Raw genomic sequence first — 22,649 nt, forward strand, 5'->3', positions numbered from 1 at the left:
GTGCTGCTCTGACTGTGCTGGAAGCCAGGCTCCTTCCCTGTAAAAAAGGGAGGAGGTTCAGTGCCAGGTCCAAACCCCTGTGGATCTTTGCTCAGCAGCAACGTGCTCGTTCTGCGGAGAGCTGCCGGAGCTGCACTGGGTTTCAGTCAGTGCACTGAGCCTCTGCAGAAATGCCCGCTGGTGAAAGCAGCACACATGCACACACACGCACACACTGGCTGGCCCGCTCTGCTCTCTTATTGAATAATCAATGCAGCATTAGGTAAAAATAGGTCCCCATCTTTCAAGAGCGGAGGGGCAGCATGTCTCAACTTTGCTAAGCATCCACTGCTCCTGGGTAGGGGCCAAGAAGTCAGTCGGCAGATCAGCTGCACAGCATCGCTTCTCCTGCTGCTGGACCAGGCACAGGGACCTCAATGACTGTCCCTGCCCAGCCAGGTTGAGAGCCCCACGATGTGCCCTGTGGGGACTGTTCCTGCCCCCACACCCTTCATTACAGCTGATAAATCAATGATTTGCTTAGTGATTTTTGAGCATGCACATTGTGGCTGAATGCATACAAAACAGGATGCACAGTGCAAAAAAGCAAATTGTCTGCCTGACTTTGTCCCAGCTGCCTGCTCTGATGAGAGAGCCTGGATGTGGTCCCTTCAGTTAGCTCCTGGTAGCTCCAGTTTACAGGCAAATTGGGCAAGAAGTGCATGAAAAGCGCAGCAAGCAGTGCATTAAGCTGAAGGGGATGGCAGACTTCTGCATACTCTCATGCGTCTCTTCCAAGTATGTTGAAGCCCCTTGCTGTCTGAGTTGGTCTTGGGTTTCTCCTCTGAAGACATCTGCTGAACTTCTCTGCCTTGTGCTCTGCCTTTAGGGTATCACCAAGTCAACGCGTGGGCTTGGTGCTTCCCCAGAACTGATTCCCTACTGCTGTAACAGTTCTTCCTGCTTCGTACCTTGGGGAAATACGCAGACCTGAGTGAAAACATCTGCTTCCCTTTTAGAATCAGATCAATTCAGATGAAGTCCCTGAAAACACTTAATTTCTCAATTTCCCATTATTTTACTGGGACTTTGACTCCTAAATCCTTTGAATGCTGAGGGCCCAAATGACCTGGCTAGAAAAAAACCTGACACTACCTCAGCCTGGCATTTCCTCTAGGAAGCAAAGCTCATTTAAAAGAAAACCACATTAGTCTTGGCAGGAAGTTTGAATTGTGACTGTCTCAAGGAAGCTCCATTAATTATTGTTCCCATTGCACTATGAAAGATCAAATGCTGTGGATCAGTTTTAATTGGCTATTGATTTCTTATGTTATTACCTACGGTTGTGCTGAGATGCCGTCAGACATACTGGATGATTTTGATTATTCTTGCTGGCAGCTGGGATTAAAAACAGCGGGCACACACTTCCTGATCTGTAATGGATTGCCATGGTGTGCCAACAAAAATCGTTGGCAGGATGAATGGTCCTGCTTTGCCTGTCTCCTGTGCTATTGAGCTGCAGTGCAGTTACTGTTGTGAAGGCAAATACCCTCAGGGACAGGCTGCCAAGGAAAGCTTCAAAGAGCGGGAGGATTTAGTGCTTGCGAAAGCGGTGGCTGTCAGCACCAAGGCAGGGTGAGTCAGAGAGCAAGGACTGGGTGGGCATGGGCAAAGCACTGCTCCTCACCAGACACACATCCAAGGAGAGGCAGATAGGATTGCTTTTGCATCGCTGGCGATAAACCCCCCAGCGTGCCGGCCATGGGGATATCCAGGTGAGCACGAGCAGGATGGCACAGGCAAACCCTCACTGTGACAGCCGTGCACGCAGCTGCTAACAGCATCCCCTGGGAGCGGGTCTGGTGACGATGCCCAAGTCCTAGATTGTGACACGCTCTCATTAGCTGGCAGAGCTCCTTCTTGTTTAACAGGAGATGTTTTCCTGTCCTCCTGACCCCAAACAACACCGTCATCTACAAATGCTGACTTTCTCTAATTACACCTTGACAGAGAGAGGCAAACCTCTCCTCTCCGTCCAAGGACCGTCATTTAATTAATAGGCAGGTATCTCTCAGGATTTACAGCCTGGCTCTAAGCTGCTACTCTCCCTACTCAGTAACTCAGGCCTATGAAGGCTCACTCCATTTATCTCTGCATTTCGGTAACAGCATTTCTGCTAATCCCTCTCTGTGCCAGCTTTCTGGGTTCACCTCTCATGGAGCCATGGAGAGAGCAGTTAATCAAATGAACAGTCCTCATCTCACTTTTCACTCACTTCCAGGTCACTGATCTCAAATGTCTGTGTTGTAGATGGCTTCACAGCAGAGCAATACCTATGCTGGCACCACTACCAGTTTCTAGTTTAATCCAACTCTCATATCTGTCCTACAGACATGACCAGAGATAGCACACATGGAAGTGAGAGAGATTCTGTGAGATTCTGTGAGATTAGAATCAAGGACATTGGGGCTGGCTGGATATCAAGAAGCATTTAGTCTGTTTCTCCTTCACAAACTGGGACCATCTCTCCGCAACCTGTTCTTGACATATGCTTTCTAACAGGTTCTTAAAAAGAAAAACAGTATTGGAGACTCCCACAGCACACAAGCAAGCATTCTCAGTGCTTCCTTCCCTCCTGCTACACGTCTGAGAGCAAGAGGGAGAACAACGTTGAAAGACCATCTTGCCCAGATGGACGTAGCTTCTGGTACTTGGGGCCACACCATCTGTCCTGCTGGTCATGAGGAGCAGATTCATTTTACTTTGGTTGTGATTTTGTTTCTGTGATAGGAGAAGGGGTAGCAAATGGTGTCTATCCCTTACAACTGTTTTTGTGGAGCATGCTAGGATCTAGCAAAGTCCAAGGAAGATGAGAATATTACTGATTGTGAGCAGCTGAGGGATAAATCCAGGACCCCTGGATTTGGATCCATGCATCAACAGTCTCTGAGTTAACAGCCATATTCTGCGAGCTCAACTTGGAGATGATCTGACTGTCTCAGATGAAGTAACAGCTCAAGTGAAAATAAAAACCAAATGATCTGTGCTTAGGGAGCTGTACGTGCAAGCGAGCACTCGTGCCTTCATCTTTGACTCCATGTTGGAAAGACCAGTGCTGCCGTGGGATTGTCCATGCAAATTGCCACAGATCTCTCTGTCTTGGCAAGTCACTGCCTCAGTCACTTAATCACCTGGTAGAGAGGGGATCACACAGACCAGCTGGGCAGCTGCTGACTAGGCGTGCGTTCCCTTTCTGACTACAGGTAGGATCTCTGCAGATTTGGTATTTTTTCCAGCTTTGAGACTCTACAGTGCCAGAAGTGTCCTGCTGAGCACCTCCAGTGACACGGTGTGTAAACTGGCCTCCTGGACTCATGTCACTGGCTACTCAATGAACATGAGCCATCTAAAGATAAGCGAAGTGGGAACTGGCAGGAACTACGGAGGAGCTCTGTTTCAGCACATCTGCTCTTTAGCAAATATCTTGTCTTCCAAACCTCTGCTCCTCTGCCAGCAAAAGCAAAACTTGGGGACAAACTGGGGGAAGGAGCAATTGGAATTCATACAATTAGTGCAGGACCTTCAGTATAACGTTCTGCTAGCTAAGGCTGCCCGGCCTGTTACCAAACAATGCACAGACATGTGTGATACGATAGCTGATTCAAAAAAATGTGGTAGAACTGAGCACACTTAATGTACTGCTCTTTCCCCATCACTGAACATTTCAAGTTCCTAAATCCTTCCTACGCACCCACAGGCTGCAAAGCAAAAGGGGAAAAGGGCTGGACTGCAGAGGAGGAGACACCGAAATACACAGACAGCACCCTGGTATTTCAAGATCCATTGTCACTGCAAATTATCCACGAGAGGTTTTATCCTGAACTTGCAGAAGTGGAACTAAAGCCCAGGGAGGAGTAACAAGAGGCTTCAGGCCATGCTGGCAGTCAGGAGCAGAACTCTGATTCTCCAGAGCCAGCTTTGCCCGGCTGTGATCAAAGACCCTGTGCGAGGCTGCAAGGTTTGGGAGAAGGATAAAGAGAGGGAGAATAGCTGTTCCACAGTTAGGAGCTCACTGCGAGACTTCTAGGGAGCTAGCTTTGTGGCATCCATCACAGTCTAGCAAAGCTATAATGAATGAGGAATTAAACCCAGTCACAGAGCTCCCTTTGATCAGCCTCTTCTGCTGGTCTGACCTGACCTGGCCTCTCCATGGGACAGCCCAGCTTTTTGTCGAGTGCCCCTGGAATCAGCAGTGCTGGAGAGAAGTCACTCAGAGGAGAGACCTGACCACATCAACAGCCAGGGAGTCACGGCTCTCTGTGAAGACCTCTCATTTGGTACAACCTGGGCAGAGAAAGAAGAGGAGGAGGAGGTGGGAAGGAGAGTGAATGGCAGATCTCAGCTAGCCCTGCTCAGAACTCCCTTGCCCTCCAGTGCAGATTCAGGAGCAGCAGCAGCTGGGATTGCAAAGGGTATTGATGCACAACACAAGCAAGTTTTACACCAGAGCATGGCAGGAGCAGAGGGCTGGCTGCATGCACATATGAGCTGTTCTAGGGCAATGTATATAGAGGCTCACATGGTCCAGAATATCATCTCTCTCTCCTGGCTGAGCATGAGTGGGCTGCCTGGCAGCACAAGCCGACATGCTGCACACAGCACAAGTGGAGCCATCTCTGGGTAGTTTGTGAGGTGCTGGGCAAGAGAAGCCACATACAGACGTGAACTCACTGCATCTATAAAGCTTCCCAATTGCTTTTGAGTTTGTGGGAAAGCCAACGTACTTGGCACATTAGGACAGCCAGTTGTGCAGGGAGGACTGCCAGACAAGGGGCTGCCCCAAGGCACGACTCTAAATTGTTCCGGGGAATGGGATGGCCACTTGCTCTCTGGCTGGAAAAAATCAAAGTTCCCAGCTTAGGGCATTAAGCTTAATGGTGACACCAGTTGAGATGCAAAGGGTGGTTTTCTTCCCCCCTGGGAAGGTGGATAGAGAGCCAGACCCTTAAAAAAATTAGTAAGAAAGAAACAAAAAACCTCGAATCTGAATCTGTCTGCCCAGTTGCCCTTCAGTTCATGGCTGGTGTGGTTTGTTCTCAGCCATGTGGGAGGATTTAGCTCCTATTGACAGACAAGCTAATCAGTTCCCCTCAGCTCTTGAAGCTTTATCAAAGCCAGTTAATCATGTTACTGACGTCTGCCCAGGCCAGGACTCTCCACTTCTACCTCCTGCCAACAAGGTGACACATATGCACACCAAACACACAGGGATAATTTTTTTCCACTCTCAATTCCACCAGCAAGAGGATGTCACCAGTGGCTACTGTGTCAAAATGTGGGTGCTGCCCATCTCTCTTTCATACCCTTTGCCATCCTTTGTTCCTGGAGAGATGTGGTAGCTCCACCAGCATCTCATGAAGGAGCAGGATGATCTCTACAAGCCACACTCACATCTCATTGTCAGCACAGTGGTGGCAACAGTGGGAGAAATTGGCCTGGGCTTCGGCAGGCCCAAGTCCTGTGCTGGAAGGACGCTGAAGCCAAGAGACTTGGATGGATGTGCGGTCCAGACCTCTGTCCCTACCACTGGTTTTGATTTACTTCCGTATCCTAATATCACCAACTGCTGCTCTGTGATATAATCTGTCCTGCTCCTCCTGAGGGCTGAACTGGGGGCTGTGCTCTACCCACACAAACACGTATCCACCAAGTCAGGAGGATTGCCTCGTCCTGCCGAGTTTCTAGGAGGCTCCTTCTGCCGTTATACCAATGACGGAAGGACCCAGAGATGACAAGCTGTCTGGGACCCTCTTTGCTTCCTGGTAGGGTCACTAGAACTGACATTATCTGGTGGCCTGTGCTCGGGTGGACACTGCTCAGGAGCATGTTTGGGGGTGGCTAGTGATCACTGGACCATTTCGGTAACCACTGTTCTTTCAATGATCTGCCTGGTGAGTGCCTCTGCCCATAGGTATGATCAGCTATGTCCCCCCATCCTGCAGACCTGCACTGGGCCTACAGCTCGAGTTCTCAGGGAGATCCCGTTGGGGCCAGGCTGCCAGCACCTGCTCTGCTGTATGGGCTTGCTCAGTGCGGCACAGCTTCATCCTCAGAGCTGCTCTGTACCAGCACCTTGGAAGGACCCCAGGCTGGGTCATGACCATGGCACTTGCAGCTCCAGGGTGGGCCAAAGAAAGGGCAGCGACTCCTACGCAGCAAAGAGACTGGGCTGGAGAGCCAAGGAGTTACATATGGAGAGACCCTGCTGTACCCAACCATGGGGCAGTCCCTAAATTAGCTATTCCAGAAAGGAAAGAGTTTCTCAAAAGCCTTACACTCTGCAGTCTCCCCGACACCTCCCCATCCTCTTTGTGCTCTGAAGAGATATTTTTTTCTCTCTGGGGTTGCTGCAGGTCTCTCTGCCAGCCCAGCCAGGGAGACCCTCTGGGGTTGCCCAGATGAGCAGGGAGGACTGTAAAAAAGGTGCTATGAAAGCAAAGAGGAGGAAAAGCCAGGGAGGCTCAATCTGAGCTGAGCTGTTCCAGCCGGCTCTCCACGCCGTCTCCCACTCCTCTCTGCAGGTGAGCGGGTGGGTGACCTCAGCCGTGCCATGAGATACGATCACCCACCTATACAGACAATGTCCATGAAGCCGTACATTCCATAGCAGATCTGGAAGAGCAGGTCCTGGCGCTGCCATTTGGCCGAAGGACTGAAGGTCGACCAGATGAGCCACGAGATACTGGCGATGAGGAAGAGGGAACCCAGGATGGCTGCTGCTATCTGAACCTTCTCAATGACTGTCAGCGAGATGGCCTGCCACTGCAAGGGGAGGCAACAGGTAGAGGAGAGGGGACAAGAGGGAGGGAGGAAGGAAAAAGAGTAAAGGTTAGTTACTTGAGGCACATTGCTGTTTTACATCACTGTTCTCAAAGAGCATAGGTGCTTTTACCTGGTCCGTATCTAGGGTGGAGCATGGCACTTTTTCAACAGTGCATGGCCCCATGTTTCCTGACAGCATTGCTGGAAAGGCAATGAGGAGGAATCCTGCACCAGGAAAGCACAGAGACCTGAGGGAGGCAGGATGGACTCGGGGCAAGACATCAAAAATAACATCCCCGGGACAGCAGGTCTGTGATGGCCATCACAAACCAGGGCATTTGGTTTGTACCTCACATAGAGGCCAGGCAGTATCCTTGGCCAGGGCATCCTATTACCATGAGAAGAGGTGTCTCAGAGAGCTAGGCTTTCCTTCGGAGGCCTCCCATGAGCTGGCTCTGTGCCACTTCTTGAGACCTGACAGGAACATAACACTAGGTAGGACCTCGCAGCAGCGATGCACATCCCACAAAACTTGTTACAAACAACACAAGTTGCTGTGGTCAGGAAGCTTTGCCTTTAGGTGATGACACGTTCAGGCTGTGTTCCAAGGTAAACATCAATGCTTCTTCCTCAGAAGAAGAAAAAATTAGAAAAAACTCCCCCAAATTCATTCACTATGTCAAATAGTGTTGTGTAAGCTATGGTATAAATATCCTAAGCCTGGACTCCTCTCTGTCATCTAGCATAAAACCTCCCTACTCAGATTTACTCTGCTGAGAGAACTGCCCTGTAAAAACCAAAAGCAGAATTTGCTTTCTTTCACAAGACTTGGGGACATGGTCTGTAACCCCTCCCACAAATCAGAAATCAAATGCATAAACAGGCTGGGGAGAGACAGTCTCTCCTGGCATCGAAGTATATAGGCCACCTTTAGCTGTGAGATACATGTCCTTGAAATCTCAGTGGGACTGGCAAAAGGATAAATAAAGGTGGACTTCCACCTCCTGCAGGTACAGAGGATTCAGAGGAACTGAAAATGTTTAGCAAGGATTCAGACCAAATTCAGCATCCCTGTGAAGTGGCACCTCTGGTGAGCCCTCAGCACCCCACACATTTGTCACACATATCCTGGGACAGCAGGGTCACCCACCAAGCCTTGTCCCACTCTTTTTCAGAGCAAGAACAGAGTTCAATAGCTGGGTCCCTTTTTAACATCCAGGCCAGCAAGGAGTTACCAGTTTTTTATTGGGAGGTAGGGAGGACTTTGAACCCTGACTGAAGGGTGACTTGTGCTGGTACAGGCACGCATGGCATCGCTACCAGTCCAGTGACCAAATCCCTGAGCTGAATGCCCTCCCCTGCAAAGGGCTGCCTTTGGCAAGGAACAGCCGAGCACTTCAGCTGCAGCTGAGGTCTGCGGGTTGCAACTGGAAGGAGTTTGCCTGGCTTGGCTCCAAGGTGAGCTAAAGTGCCTGCCTCTGCCAGCCTTGCTCCTTGGCTTGCACCCTGCAAGGGCAGACAGCCTTCAAATTATATGTCAGGGATATGCCGCATCAGTGAGGTGGGTGGTACCAGCTTATTTCACAGTTGGCCACAGAGTAGATGGCCATAAAGCCGCTGAGCAGAGAGAGCTTGTTCCCTGCTGACGTGGGACTGGGCTCAGCTAAGCACAATCCCCTTCCTGGGCCCAGCTAACCCCAGTCCCCTTCCTGCCATCAGCTCCAGCAGCTGGCCCAGCCAAAGGCAAACACTGAGCACTGCAAACACTTCAACAGCCTGTTCCCACTCTGCCATAGCCCAACGGGCTTCATGGTTTCACCAAATCCAGCCACACAAGCAGCCCTTTTGTGCCATGAAGACGCTGAGGTAGTGAACAGCCCTCCTCTTAGGTTGGAAGCCTCGAGGTGCCAGTCGCAATGGGTGAAGGCTGGATGCAGGGGAGCTGGAGTCCACAGGGGATGCACAGCTGTGCAACTCCTCTCCTGACACAGAACTATAGAATCATCTACGTTGGAAAAGACCTTTAAGATCGTTGCGTCCAACCATTAACCAAGTGGTATCAGGTCCACCACTAAACTTTGTCCCTAAGCACCTCACCTCTGTGCCTTTTTAATACCTCCAGAGATGGTGACTCCACCAATTCCTTGGGCAGCCTGTGTCAATGCTCGACAATCCTTCCAGTGAAGAAATTTTTCCTAATATCCAATATAGCATCATGAGACAGAGCAAAGGCCACCCAGCACCCATTGCCCTCAAATCTGGGTTCTGAGGGGTGGGATCTGCAGCTATGCTGCCCTCCCATCAGCATTTCAGCTTTGTTCTCAACAGCACCCTAAGCAGACGCAGGACAAATCCTCAACTGGTGCCATCAGCTCAGAGCTCCAGGACTAGAGCCATGTGGCAGAGAGGGCATTTGGGTATGTGCACTTTTACCACTGCAGCTTTCCTCAGACCTCATCTCCCTTTCCACTAACTCTGGCAAATGCAGAGGGGACAGGAACACCGGGAGCCCAGTGCACAGCTTTGTGCTGTGCCTGAAGGTTTTACTGCAGGTCCCTCACGCTGACCCGTGTGCACCTGTGCCAGCCAATTCATTCTGCATCATTTCTTTCTCTTGAGGAGCTAATGGACTGGCTCGTCACCATCTGGCTGGCACACTGCAAGGCCCGTGGTGGCGACAGGTCCTTCCAAGGTAGCAATTAAAGGCAGAAAAATTGTTTTCTACAATTAGCAGCCACGTACAACCAGTGCCACAGCTTTGCAGAGGCAGAGAGGCTTAAGCGTCATACTAAATATACTGTCAAAGGGGCTGAGGCTCAGAGCACTGAGAAGTTACAGGTGAGAACAAACTTCAAACCCTGTTCCCTTCGGTTGGGACCAGAGAGGCTGAAACCCAGGCAGGGATGCTGCCGACACTGCTCAGCTGGCAGCAGCTGCTGGGAAGTTCGCTGCGGAGATAATGAGGAGGCTGGAGTCTGTCAGCCATGCCAGGGGGTAGGAGACTCTCCCCCAGTATCTGGCACTAAGTGACAGTGACACACACAGCAGCAGTCCTGACTCTGTTCAGGAGGTGGCACTGGGGTGTGATTACCCTCTGGCAAGGAGGTAAATGGGTCATAGCTGAACACTGGGGAAAATAACCAGCTTGCAGAGGAATGTAATGTTTTCCAGGGGAAAAAAAGTAAGTAATAAATGTTGTATTTCCTCTCTAGCAACCCTGAGAACTGCAGTTTAGCATCTCACATCTAGTCTGAGCCACCAATAATCAAAGTCGTTATTTTTCATCTTTTAATTCCATTTTGCTACACATCTGAGGGTATGAGGTTTACACAGAGAGAAAATAAAGAACGGGACAGAGGTTAAAGCATGTTACCCAGTGAAAGCATGGACAGAAGGGTTCAAGAGCTGTTTAGAGATGGAACGTGCTGATGAATTTCAGCTGCAGCAGCTCGGCCTGATGCATCACTGCACCAGTGCACCTTGCACTTGGGAGCCCATCTCAATCACAGCACTGTGCCTTTCACATTTCATAACAGCCCTCAGAAAATCACCCGTTTTCCTAACCCCCCTCCACCTTCATTATGGCCAACAGACCAGGGATTTGGTGGGTGACCTTATTGTCCTTGGGTCACCGCTACTGCTGCAAAGAAAGGTCTCAGCAATGCTGCAGAGGCCCTTTATCGGCACATCTGAAACCCCCAAAGCTCTTTGTCTGAATGCCTGGCTGCAGACACAGCCCCCTCCCTCCACATCTCCAGCTCAAACATTCTTGTTCTACCAAGGTCACAGTGTCAAGCAATCCCACCTTGAGGGGAGAGACCTAAAACCCAGTTCTTCTTTCCTCAGCTGATAATGAGTGTTGAGTCCCAGGTAGCCGCTGAGCTGTACTGAAGTGCACCTTTAACAACCAGCAGCTTCCCTGAGGTTGTCAATCAGGAATGTGACCTTTAGCCAGGTAGAAAGCTCTACAGATCCTCTGCCAGCACTGAAACAGGGCAGAACTAAGAACTTGGTCATACCAGAAAGCTTTAAAGGCTTCTGCAGGATAACAGGAGCAGCTTTGTGAGCTCTGGGCTTACAATGGCTTCAGAGCATGCCCAAGCAGCTCTCCGCAGTGGCTTGCCACCCGCACTAGAAAAAGGTCTCTGTCTCTCCAGATCATTCTGAAAAAATGTCCTCATTCACTCAGGAACTGTCGGTCTGTCTTCTGCTACCATCTCCCTTGGCCAAGTGCTTTGGCACACCAACCAGATGGGTACATGCAAAACATCACACTCTCTTGAACTCATTTTCCCCAAGTTTTCCCATCTTCCCCAAATCACAAAGCTCTGCCACCCATATGTCTCAGAAAGGGTTTCTTAGGAGCTCAGGTCTGACACCTGTGATGACCTTACCCAGGCCCAGCTGGGACTGGTGCCTACCAGTCACGTCACTCGAGTTCTCTTGCACTGTTTCGTAAGCTACGTGTTATACTTGGGACAAACCTGTTTCACTGTTTGCTTCAGTGCTTCCGCTCAGAGGCTTGTGTGTGGAAACTCCCACTGCTAATGTAACGCAGATTAATAATGTCATTACTATAGTATTTAAGGCCTGATATGTATCTTCCTTTCTCTGGCACCAGAAGTCTCCAAAGGTTCCAAAGCATCAGCATGAGCAGATCCAAGGCAGATATTTGCCTGCAGAAGTTATCTATGTCTTTCTTACTGCAGCAGCTTGCAAAGACAATTTGCTTGTTGGAAAAGCCTTCCTACTCTCCTCTGAGAGCTCCCCCATGCCTGCCTCAGGCAGTTCAGTTTATTTTTATTGCTATATCTGACACATCCCCTTAGTATGTATCATTAACATCCTCATCTGTGCTAGTCAGCAATTTAATTTTCAGACCCAGGACCACAAGCAAGCAGAGATTTTTCCTAGAAGGTTGGAGAAGATCATTCCCAGCCAGCACTGCTTTGGTCTGTCTGTCCCCTCACTGCTGTCCTGAGGCCCTGGCCATCCTCCTCAACTATCTCGTGGAGGATGGCTTTTCTTTTTAAAAATTCACCAAGCAAAGCTATGCCACAGCTAGGATAGCTTCCCTGATGTACATTTACAGATGCTGTGGCTTATTCAGATACTGCGACACAGCGGGGAGGAAGGAGGGTCTACTAGGGTCACGTAATGGAAATGTGCAGTGATGAGATCCCCTCTCCTCCATGTGCCACAGCATCAGGCCCAGGCTACAGCGTCAGTATCCTAGAAAAGCCCTGTTGTAAGGCACAGTCTGTGAAGTCTGTCTTGCTGCGATTGCACCCATTGCTTGCAGGCTGCAGCTGGACCTCAGCAGGGACCAGCCAAGGCTCATACCCCACACAAGTGATTCAACAAGTTGGGACAAGCAGGAGACACCACTGAATTTGCCTCAAGTATTTTAGCTCAGGAGCTCAGGCTGATGTTCAAACACTCTGGGACCTTGGCCACTTTTCTTGCAAATGTGGGTGTCCTGCTGAAGAGGCCATGGAAACAAACACTGATCAGCTCTTAACAGAGCATCACCACAGTCAAAATAGAGCCAGAGGAGAACCCAACCCCAGCACTGGGTAACTGGCTATCTCCAGAGCTGAAACAACCCACAACACAGAAAAAACCAGAGATAACAACTATAAAGCAGAGTTAAATGCCCCAAGACTGCAGGCAGTTGTAGACCTAGGAAGATTGGTTCAAATAGATTTTCTATTTGGGAAAATCAAAGCATTATAGTAAACGTGTCTCAGAAATGGCTACGAATGAGCTGTATAGATGAAATCTGCTGCAGAGTCCCGTCATGGCAGATGTCTACCTCCACTATATCAGCACCAGTGTGCCTGCAGTACTATCATGTGCTTCTAAAACCCCGTGTCTTTGGGGCCTTTTTAAGACCATGGCCTTTGCACAAGTACTGCAGTGGAGAGGATCATTTAAAGTCCCTGTTCCTACGATTTCTGTCTCAGTGACTGGCAAACTGGAGAGCAAGAAGACGGACGGATGGACGGATGGATGGATGGATGGATGGACGGACGGATGGATGGACGGAGTTGTAAAAGCCCTGGATCTACTAGCTGCTCACAGCTGGTAGGATATTTTTGCTTATTTGCTGCCTGACTACTGCTTGGCAGGACACCTGCCATGTTGTTCAAGAACTTTGATCCCCCAGTCTCGTGGGCTTGCAGTGCTGCTGCTTTATGACTTTTGTTCTTTAATGCCTGCAATACAGGGATGGGGGACAGGGCATTAATTTACAGACATTCATTCTGTCAAAATACCAGAATAAAGGTTTCTTTCAGGTATGAGACATCATAACAGTCTGGAGGCTGGAACGAAGCTGTGTTACTTACACATGAACCATGTTCCCTCAGCTGTAACTTCTCTGCCACACCATGAGTCTCCACAGACATCTGGCCCATGCCATGCTCCTAGGCACTCCAAAAAATGTACAGCAGATGTCAAACTGGGCAGAAAAACATCCAGACCCCAGGGCACGTGTGAGTGTTAGGTGTGCTGCTCTGTTTGGACCAACTGGACATGCTTCAGGGAGCCCAGGGCCTGCCAGCTGCCCACGTTTGGCTTTCCCGTGGTGTGTCACATGAGAGGACACAAAGAAGTAGGTCACATTGCTGGCTAAAGTCTAGCCAGGCTCAGAGCATCAAGCAAACAAGTTTCATTTGACAAGGAGGTGAGGTTTGTGTGGTCCTTGCCTGTATTGTGGTTAGTCTGGAATAAACGCATGACCATGACATCCTGCAGCATTTGCCTTCCAAAACCTGTGATTGAGACTTTCAGAGCTTTTAGTAAGAATAAAGCTGGGCAGAAGTTCCAGCAGATCCTAAGAAGAAAGGCCAGGTACTGTTGCTTTACTCAGAGACATACTTGTATGTTCCTGTGGCCCTTGTTATCCACATGTGGGGTGAAGAGTGAGCAGAAAGGATGCTACTCCCACTTCCCACCTGCACATGCTGCGACATGTGGTTACAGCACATAATGTCAGGGCACAGCAGCCCCTGGGTCCTCTCTGCTCCCTTCTCCCAGCGTTGAAGAAGGAGAGCCACTGGGGAACAAGGTATCTGTGCTGATGGGCTGCATCCTCATGGGGAACTCCAGGCCTGGTACATCAGCCACTTCCCACGGGCTTGGGCACACTAGTGCTAGTGTGGCATCTGCTTCCCAGAAGCGCCTTTGTTCTGGCACCAGACAGGGCACACGAGCGCGCAGCTGTAACTCCACACATGCCGCACGTATTCCAGACCAAGTGGCTTCTCACTCCAGTTGCTTCTTTCCAACCTACAATTTCCCCAGTGCTTCTGTGAGAAGCACTGCGAAGTCTAAGCCAGAATGTGAAGCCTCCAAGCCCAGGGTCTGCGTGGTCCTGAGACCCTCACTCCCAGAGCTAGGTTCTCTAACTCACTTTATGTGTTTGCAGCAAAGGCCAGCAGGTCAGGCCTCTTTCTAACAGAGAGGCCCAGAAAGAGTAATGCTTTGCACAGGCATTTGAAATGTAGAAGGGGAGCTTGTCCGTCAACAGCTCAGAAAAATTTTAGCTGAGTAAGGAGCAGGAGGAAAGTCACTGAGCCATTTCCCTGAGCCACCTGAAGGTGTAGAGCATTTGAAGTTCATTCATTAAAGGCAGTACTGGCTACTCACACACTTAAAAATCTGCACCCACAAACCTTCAATGCTGCTCAGCATCCCAGCCCCGATCTGAGACACAGGAAGCATCAGGGCACTCATGGACCAGCTTTCCAGAAAAAAACAAATGCTGCTTTGTCCACATCCCTCCTCCTGTGTTTCAATCTGCTCTGAGTTACTAGAGCCAAGAAATAAAAACACCCTGTGTCTGGTGCTTGGGATGAAATTACTGATCTCTCCAGCCCACAGCACACTGAAAATTGAATCAGAAGCTGTAGGGACTCGCAGAGAGCAGGCAGTCTTTTGCCTTTCCCCCAGCAAAATTTCCCCATGATGCCCCACTAATTTCACTACTTCATTTAAGTCTGGAGACCTAAAGAGCTCTCCTGTTTCCTGAACGTGGTCAGTGACCTCAGGCTTGGAAAAAGACACACAGAGACTGCAGTTTGGAGTAGAGAGCAGGAATTTGCATTTCCCTTCGCTCCCATACAACTGGGCACGATCACTACCAAAGTCCCCAGCCTCCTGTTAGAGAGCAGAGCAATCAGGAGAGAGCCAAAGCCCTCCACATGATGCTGGACAGACCAACATCCTTACAGACATCACCCCAGTCTCCAAACCACAGCATGCTGCTGTAACGTCCCTCCAGTCCAGATGATGCTAATTAAGCAGTAGCACTTGCATGTAATGTGCTTTCTTATATCTGAGGGACTAATGGTGCTCAGCAAAGGCAGGCAGCAATTAGTCCATCTTCAGGTGTTGCCCCCACAATAAATCAACAGCTATTAAGGATAATTTAGCCCATTTTTTTAACAGACACACAGGTTTCCCCTTTCTGAATCTTGGTTTTAACTTACCAGCCTGCCATAGAGCCTATTAAACCACAGTGCTTTTGAACTTGGAAGAGAAAGAAGGTGGATCCTCTGATGCCTCTCAGAGTCACTTAAAACAAGATAAAGAAGGCCTCATCCCTGGAAACATTCAAGGTCAGGTTGGATGAAGCTCTGAGCAACCTGATCTAGTTAAAGATGTCCCTGCTCACTGCAGCAAGGTTGGAAGAGATGACTTTTAAAAGTCCCTTCCAACCCAAAGCATTCTATGGTTCTGCGATTCTAAGACGTGCCTTATGTGTTGTGTGCACATCTGCAAATGTCCGCTGAGAATCAGGCTTGGAGAGACCAGAGCATCGGCGCCAACACCCTCTGGGCCATGCCAGGATGTATTTGATCATGGGGGAGAAGTGCAAAGGGTGGCAGAATCTGAGACAAGAGCTGTAAGAGCCCTCCATTTGCTTCCTCCATCCCTCATGCCAACTCAGAGGAGACTCAGCAGGAGGACATCAGGGTTAACGGCACAACCATAGGCACGTGGAGTCTCAAGATACTGCTCTGTCACAGACTGTGTGCTCTGTTGTAGTGAATCCCATAACTGCTCCATCTGCCCTTGGGGCCGGTGGCATATCTGTGGTCTCCAGGGGACGAACACATCTGAAGGGCTGCAAGGTGTTACAGAACTAACAGTTACAGTGATTGCACTGACATTTTCCACAGGAGGCAAGAAAATGTAGGAATTGTCAAAGGACAGAAAGGCCAGACTCTTGAGGGATGTCCCCGTTATCACCAAGCAAAGCGTGGGGCCTCTTTGGATCAGCCCCTGACAGCTCTTTCTAAGTGTCTCAGACAAACGAATCACTGCGCGGGGAAGGAAAACCCACGCAGGTAAAAAGCCACTTGCTCCCAGAAACAAAAATAGAAATGAGAATAAATAGACTTTGAAATGTCTCTAGTACCTTTACCTGCAGAGGGTTCTTTGTGCTTATGGCAATGACGTGATACTTGTAGTAACACAGCTCACAGCTCCAGCAGCCTCTCTCGCTAATCCATTTGATCAGACACGGCTGGTGCGTGCACTTCACCGATCCGTCGCATCGACACGGGCTCAGCAACTCCCCCTGAGAAAGAGAGACACCATCAGCGAGGCTCCCCTCCTCCCACAGGCACCGCACAGCATGGCAGAAGCTTCATCGTCCACCCATTTGCTCTTTGTTCCTTTTTTGCCTTAGGTAATCCTGCTGCCTCCACCCGTTTCCCCTCTAATAGGTTTTGGCTGATGTGAACAGAGTTTGACAGGGATATAATGGTCTCAAGTACTTGCTCCTAGACCAAGAGGGATGAACCTGACTGCAGGTGGAAGGTGTGTGCTTTGGGTCCAGGTCTTTGTATTCCCAAAGCCCAGCAGGGAAAAGGTCTTCAAATTTCACCCCAAAGCATTGAACTACAGCTTGCTCCCTTATTTCTCGTGTAGCTTTAAACGGGGTATCCAGGAAAACCCAATATTATTCTGATCCATCTGCTATCATCTTGTTCACCATGGGACTAAATTCTTCTCTGCACACACACAAGCTCAGGAGCTCATTTTACAGTCATTTGCCAACACTTATTTAGGGAAGAACAGAGCCATTACATTTTACTCCCTACCTCTTAGTGCTTTAAAGCCACAGTATATAGACCCCAATAGTCTATTTAACTCTGCTCCAAGATATAAAAGCTTTTAAAGGCAGAGTGAGAAATATCTGTGGGAGGGGGAAGGCTGGCCTCATACTTTCAGTGTTGAGGAGAGGATATTTCCTCTTATACTCCTAGATCAGCCCCATTGTTAGCACTAATGGAGCACCAGGACAACAGACCCTAGCATCTGAGGCTGCTTGGCACAGTAAAAGACATCCACCCCCCACGCCTTGGGTTAGGAAATCAGATCCTGCTCTTGCTAACCCTGGTCGGAAACTGTCCTGGCTTTCAGGGTATCACATCAGGTCTCAGGACCTGATGAACTGAGGACCACTTCGGGCAAGAGTGATACTTTTTATTTTTAAATGAAACCTAATGCAAATATGTTAATCATTTCATTCGCTTCAACTGGGTGACCTAAAAATGTCATCTTCCATGAAATTTTAGCAAAACTGTAAATAACTGTTTACGTTACAAAACAAGGCTCAGCTCTGCCCGTCACTGGTTTTGATTACACCCTGGAAGGGAGGCAAAGGGAGAGGGGGAGCAAGGGGGGTTGTAGGATCTATGAACTATCTTCACCTGCAAAGCGGCACCAGGACAAGCCAGAAGAAAGGCAGCAGGGAAGGACTAGATGGGAGGAAGGTGTGTGTGGGAAGGAGCACTGATGTTTGGCATCCAAACTCCCCCTGTGAGGTGCAGTTTGAGGAGCTCAGGTTCAGCTGTGCAGGGTTGTGCACTTTGCTGAGACTGGGGTGGGAAAATGCCTGTGTGAAAAGGAAGCCCCATGAGCACGTACTGCCAGCCAGGAGGGATCAGGGCTTAGCACAGCTCCTCTGCTTCCCTGCTCACCAAACCTCTTCCGCACCGAAAGCTAGCCTGGTACGGGGGCCTCTGCTCTGGGCCTCTGTTCTGCCTCACCTCAGTCCCTCGTGCTTTATTTTCTCAGCAGCTTCACTCCTCAGCACCCAAGTGTGACCCCAGCACCCAAAGGTAAATGCAGAAACCTCCCAGCTCTATAGCGTCTCTGCCTTCCCCCTTTGTTGCGCTCCTGCAGGGCTCAGAATGGGGAGTGAGGGACCAATGAGCAGCTGGAGGCACCGGTGATGGTCAGGAACAAGGGGGAACAGAGCAGGAACTAAGAGCAACAACCTCCAGGTAAAGGCAGAGGAGAAACGCTGTAGGTGCAGCCTGGACTCATGTTGACTTCTTGGGCTCTGTAATAAATGAGTCTACGAAATCTGGGCTGGTCTCTTCAGAGCCAACAGATGTTCATAGACGTCTTACACTGCTGTGGGGATGCAGTCCCCCTCCCCTAACTGGGATGCTCCAACCCAGACAGTCCTGCCAGCTCAGGGCTCAACTGTGGAGATGAATCCTCCAGTTTCTCGATTTTTGCAAATACAGCAAAAACCCAATTTATCACATTTTCTTCAGCCATGTGAAATACTGTATCTTTGCACGTGGTGCACAGCTATTTTTGCATACTGTGAAGCCCAATTCAGTCCACAGCAGGCATTCGTAACACGCTGCCACATGCACACACACGCACACGCACTCCTGTACCAGCAGAAAAATAAACACCAGGGGCATATTAAAGGAATAAATCCTTTGTACGGGAAAGGAAAAGGAGTCTCATTGCTGGCTGTACAGCAAGCTCAGGAACAGTCCATCAGCTGTGATACATGCAAAGGACTTGCTGTGCAGAGACCTCTGCTAAAAGCTACACACATGCAAAAGCAAGCCCACTATGAGGTGCAGATCACAGCAATTTGAGATAGAAATTAAATCTCCACACTCATTTCTATACACACACAGAATCACACACAGAATCATCCAGGTTGGAAAAGACCCTTGGGATCATGTCCAACCATTAACCCTACTTACTAGTTCACCCCTAGACCATATTACACAACACCACATCCAAGCGATGCTTAAACATATCCAGGGATGGCGACTCAACCACCTCCCTGGGCAGCCTGTTCCAATATCCCACAATTCTTTCCGTGAAGAACTTCTTCCTAGTGTCTATAGGTTTGTAGAAGATGGTTCTACACAACATATTCTCCAGTGCTTCAAACAACAGCATTCCCACCAATTCCCTTTGGGAACTGCTCTGCAAAGACCCTCTGAAGGCTCTACTTTCCAACATGTTTTTGCGATTTTCCCTTGTTGAGTTACATCCCATCACTTGGACCAGCCTAAGCAGCATTTCTGTTTTGTCAGCAACTTGTGGAGAAATGTTCCCCGGCTGCACGCTTCGTCCTCAGCCTGCTCAGTACCATCTTGTTACCCTGAAACAACCTAATGGGCTTTGGACCAAGGGAATCTGCCTTTTTTTTTTTTTTTTTTTTATCCAACTCTAAATTAGGGCTCAGGTGAAAGATGGAAAACCAGAATTAACATAAAGGGAAGGGTGCTCTGGCATCAGCCATGATCCTCTCAATGTATGAATGAAATACTTTTCCTTACGTATTACTTTTCCCTACTTTTGAGAATAGTAATGTGTTAAGCAGTTTTATATAATATTCTTCTTTGTTTCTGGCTGTGGTGGGAGCTTGTCTCAGCAAGGGCAAGGCCTGGTTGACCTGGCTCCACCTTGAGGAAGATGATACTGCTGAGGATGAAACAGGAGCACGGGTCTGGTCCAGCTCTGTCCTCTCCTGAATTTCCAGTCTGTGCCCATTGCAATACGTCAAAGTGGTTAATGATTATCTGGGCCCTGCTATTTTAAGCCTACTGGGAGGAGTTCTGAGAAAGGATGGAAAAAATAATTATTGCTAGTGCGTACTTCTGATGCTCTGTACATCTGGGGAGAAAATAACGACGTCAGGAGCAGCGTCAGCCCTGTTGTGTGCTGGTGTCAGTGTTTCACCCGGCTGTTTTACCTGTCATTCATCAGCGCTGGGAGCCCATCCACACATCACGACCAAAGCCGCAGTTGCTCAGCCACCAGCAAGCAGTCATGGGATGTGTTTCTCAGGCCTGTTCTTTTAACTATAAATAAAATATAGCAAATGTGCCCACCCGGCCTCCTTTGAACACAGCAGGGCTGAGGACAGTGGTGTCATTAGAGAGGACGTGGTCCTCCTGGCTCTCAGTTCCAGCTGTGCTTCCCTATCTGCTGCCTAGGCTGCTCCTGCACACCAGCTCAGCTGGAAAGTCATGGGAGCAACATTGCGCTACCACAGCTGTTAAAACAAACATTCTGGAAACCAACGCAAGCGGTACAGCAAACTGGGATGGCTGATGGTGATCTTAACACTTGCAGTTTCTTCTCAGCTGTATGTTTTCCCTGCTCATGTGTACAAAGCAACATCTGTCATAGGCATCACCCACAGGACCAGTGCCCTAGACCAGAACTGGGCAGTGAGAAGAAGCGAAAGTTATCCACATCACAAGGGCTACCATCTCTCTCTCCGGGTATGCACAGGCAGCTGCCACTGCTCATAGGAGCAACTGCAAGCACAGATCTGACTTCTAGCATTTATCTGAGTTTGTCTTGTTTGCAAAAAGAAACCAGGAATATTTAATTTCAGGTCTTCAACTGAGTTTCCTAAATACACTTAAATCCTCACAATGAATTCAAATGCAATAGGAAGTTTTATTATGGCAAATAAATGCCAAATGATTTCTATATTAGGAACATAATTACAGAGGAATTAAGTCTGATGGCAAAGAGAAACCCATTGCTACAGAGCTGGTAAACTTCAATAAACACATAGTAACGATCACTCTGTCTTCACACACAAAAGAACTGCCCCTCCATCCTTTTAAACTAAACACATATATTACTATCAGCACCTTGAATGCTTCCTGTGAGTACCCTCCCGTGTGCAGGCACTGTGCCAGTCAGTAACAGAAAAGAAGGGACATGAAATAACTATCTATGAATATATATACGTGTCTATATTTTACAAAATTCTCCAGTACTGGGGGAGATCTATGCAGAGAGGAGTGAGCTTACATCTCCTGTGGTGTCAGGACAGCATAGCACCCAGTTATGTATGGTGCCCTGTGGTGGGGTGTCACCTCCCCAGGCACCCCGGCAGAGCTGGGTGCTGACCCCAATCTCCATCTTGGCAGCAAATTGCTGAGGGACTTTCCTTGGCGGGGGGATCACCTGACTGGACAGCTCCCTAAAACCTGGGGAACCTACGGAAAATCTGTGAGTGTTTATAAAAAGAAATCACCCAGACTCCTTGCAGCCCCCTTCTTACCCCCAGGTACCAGCACCACTGCCATGCCACCTCTGTGACCAGGACTGGCTCATCCCACAGCTGCCCTGCAAGACCGGGTATCCCTGTGGCATGCAGAGGCGATGCTGCCCCATGACCTGGAAGAACCACGTGCCCTGGGGGTGCACTGAGTACACCCACGCTAGCAGCAAGAGAAAATACAGCCCTGTAAAGAACTGGAGAAAAATCCAGCCCTGGACAAGTGTTTGAAGGTTTTTTTTAAGTTTTTGGCATGAGAGTTTGGCCTGGCAGCTCCCTGGGGCAGGACAACATCTCTGCAGGGCTCTGGCATGGTAGAGATGTGGGTCTCTTTCTGGAGCCCCTCATCCCCACTGCAGTACAAGTGAGCAGCCACAGCTGGCGGCTCTGAGATGGGTGGTTTTCTGCAAATTTCGATGGGTATTAACTGTTCTGGCAGCCCTGTGAATGGGGCACTTATCTCCGACAGGGTGATGACTAATCTAGCCACAAAACACAGGCACCCCTCTGCCTACAGACTGCCTGGGAGCAGAAAGGCAGCTCAGCTTTAACGCAACCAGCCAAACCACCACACACCCCTCTGGGACCATCAGGCCTATTTTGGCAACATCTAGAACCGTCGGTGCTGGTCAGGAGAAGGGTATGTCTCACACAGTCTTGAGCTGAGACCCACTGTTTGTTCCAGAGCGAGTCCTGTCTGAAAAGCCATCACGTCTGCAGAGCTCCCGATCCTCTGAAAACAGCACAAATTGCCTTTCCGCCCACGGAGGCTGCTGCCGCGGCACCTGCGAGGAGCACTGAGGCTGCCACGCTGCTCAGGCTTTTTTTCTGCACCTCTCTGATGAAAATACGAAAGGCTGAAAGCCACAGCTGTGGGGAGGGCAGAGTGTGACCTGCTCCACAGCCTCTCTGCAGGGAAGCTTGTCCCACTGCTACCACAAGCAACGTGACTTTCTGACTGCGCAGCCGCTGCCCACAGCCTTCGGCTTTGCCACAGCCAAAGGGAATTTGAAGTTATCTCTGCTCCTTCCTGTCTCCAGAGTTTTGTGCCTGTCACCGCTGCTGGGACACACGGATGGATGGACAGACAGCGCCTGAAGTGGCAGCTCAGAATTTGGGAGTATGATGCAGAAGGAGGAAGGAAGGGAGATTTCCCTTTTTCTGATCATCCCCCATGGTGACTCTTTGCCACTGCAGAGCTAAGGGACCATCACCCCATCGTCCTGCTCAGCAGGGCATCAGAGTCTGTGGCCTGGTCAGCAGAGCACAGGAAAGCCCCAAAAGGGCCCTGAATTGCACCACGGTGTTGGCTGCCCTTTACCAAATCGCCTTGCCCCTCTTCTGCCACCTCTGAGTGGGATGCTGAAAAGCAAGACCCCCTCAGCACTGCCCATCTGCCCCCACAGAATCCCCACTGCTTGTTAACAGGGGCAGGCACCACGCTGAAAAAGCCTGAGGGCAACCTCCATCCCACAGGGTAAGGCAT

General features: G+C 49.6%; 1 protein-coding gene across 1 annotated transcript in view; it reads right to left on the reverse strand.

Annotated features, from left to right (window-relative positions):
- MARCH4 (membrane-associated ring finger (C3HC4) 4, E3 ubiquitin protein ligase) overlaps window positions 1-16,390 on the reverse strand; it is a gene marked incomplete at its 5' end in the record, with an annotated part of 30,049 nt that extends 13,659 nt beyond the window's left edge. The window contains 2 exons of the mRNA XM_009873084.1: window positions 6,609-6,801; window positions 16,235-16,390. Coding sequence (XP_009871386.1) covers window positions 6,609-6,801; window positions 16,235-16,390 — 349 coding nt within the window. The remainder of the gene's footprint in view (window positions 1-6,608; window positions 6,802-16,234) is intronic.
- Between the last annotated feature and the right edge of the window lie 6,259 nt (window positions 16,391-22,649).

This window comes from Apaloderma vittatum, unplaced genomic scaffold, assembly GCF_000703405.1.
Source record: "Apaloderma vittatum isolate BGI_N311 unplaced genomic scaffold, ASM70340v1 scaffold3040, whole genome shotgun sequence".
In the NCBI taxonomy this organism is placed as follows: domain Eukaryota; kingdom Metazoa; phylum Chordata; class Aves; order Trogoniformes; family Trogonidae; genus Apaloderma; species Apaloderma vittatum.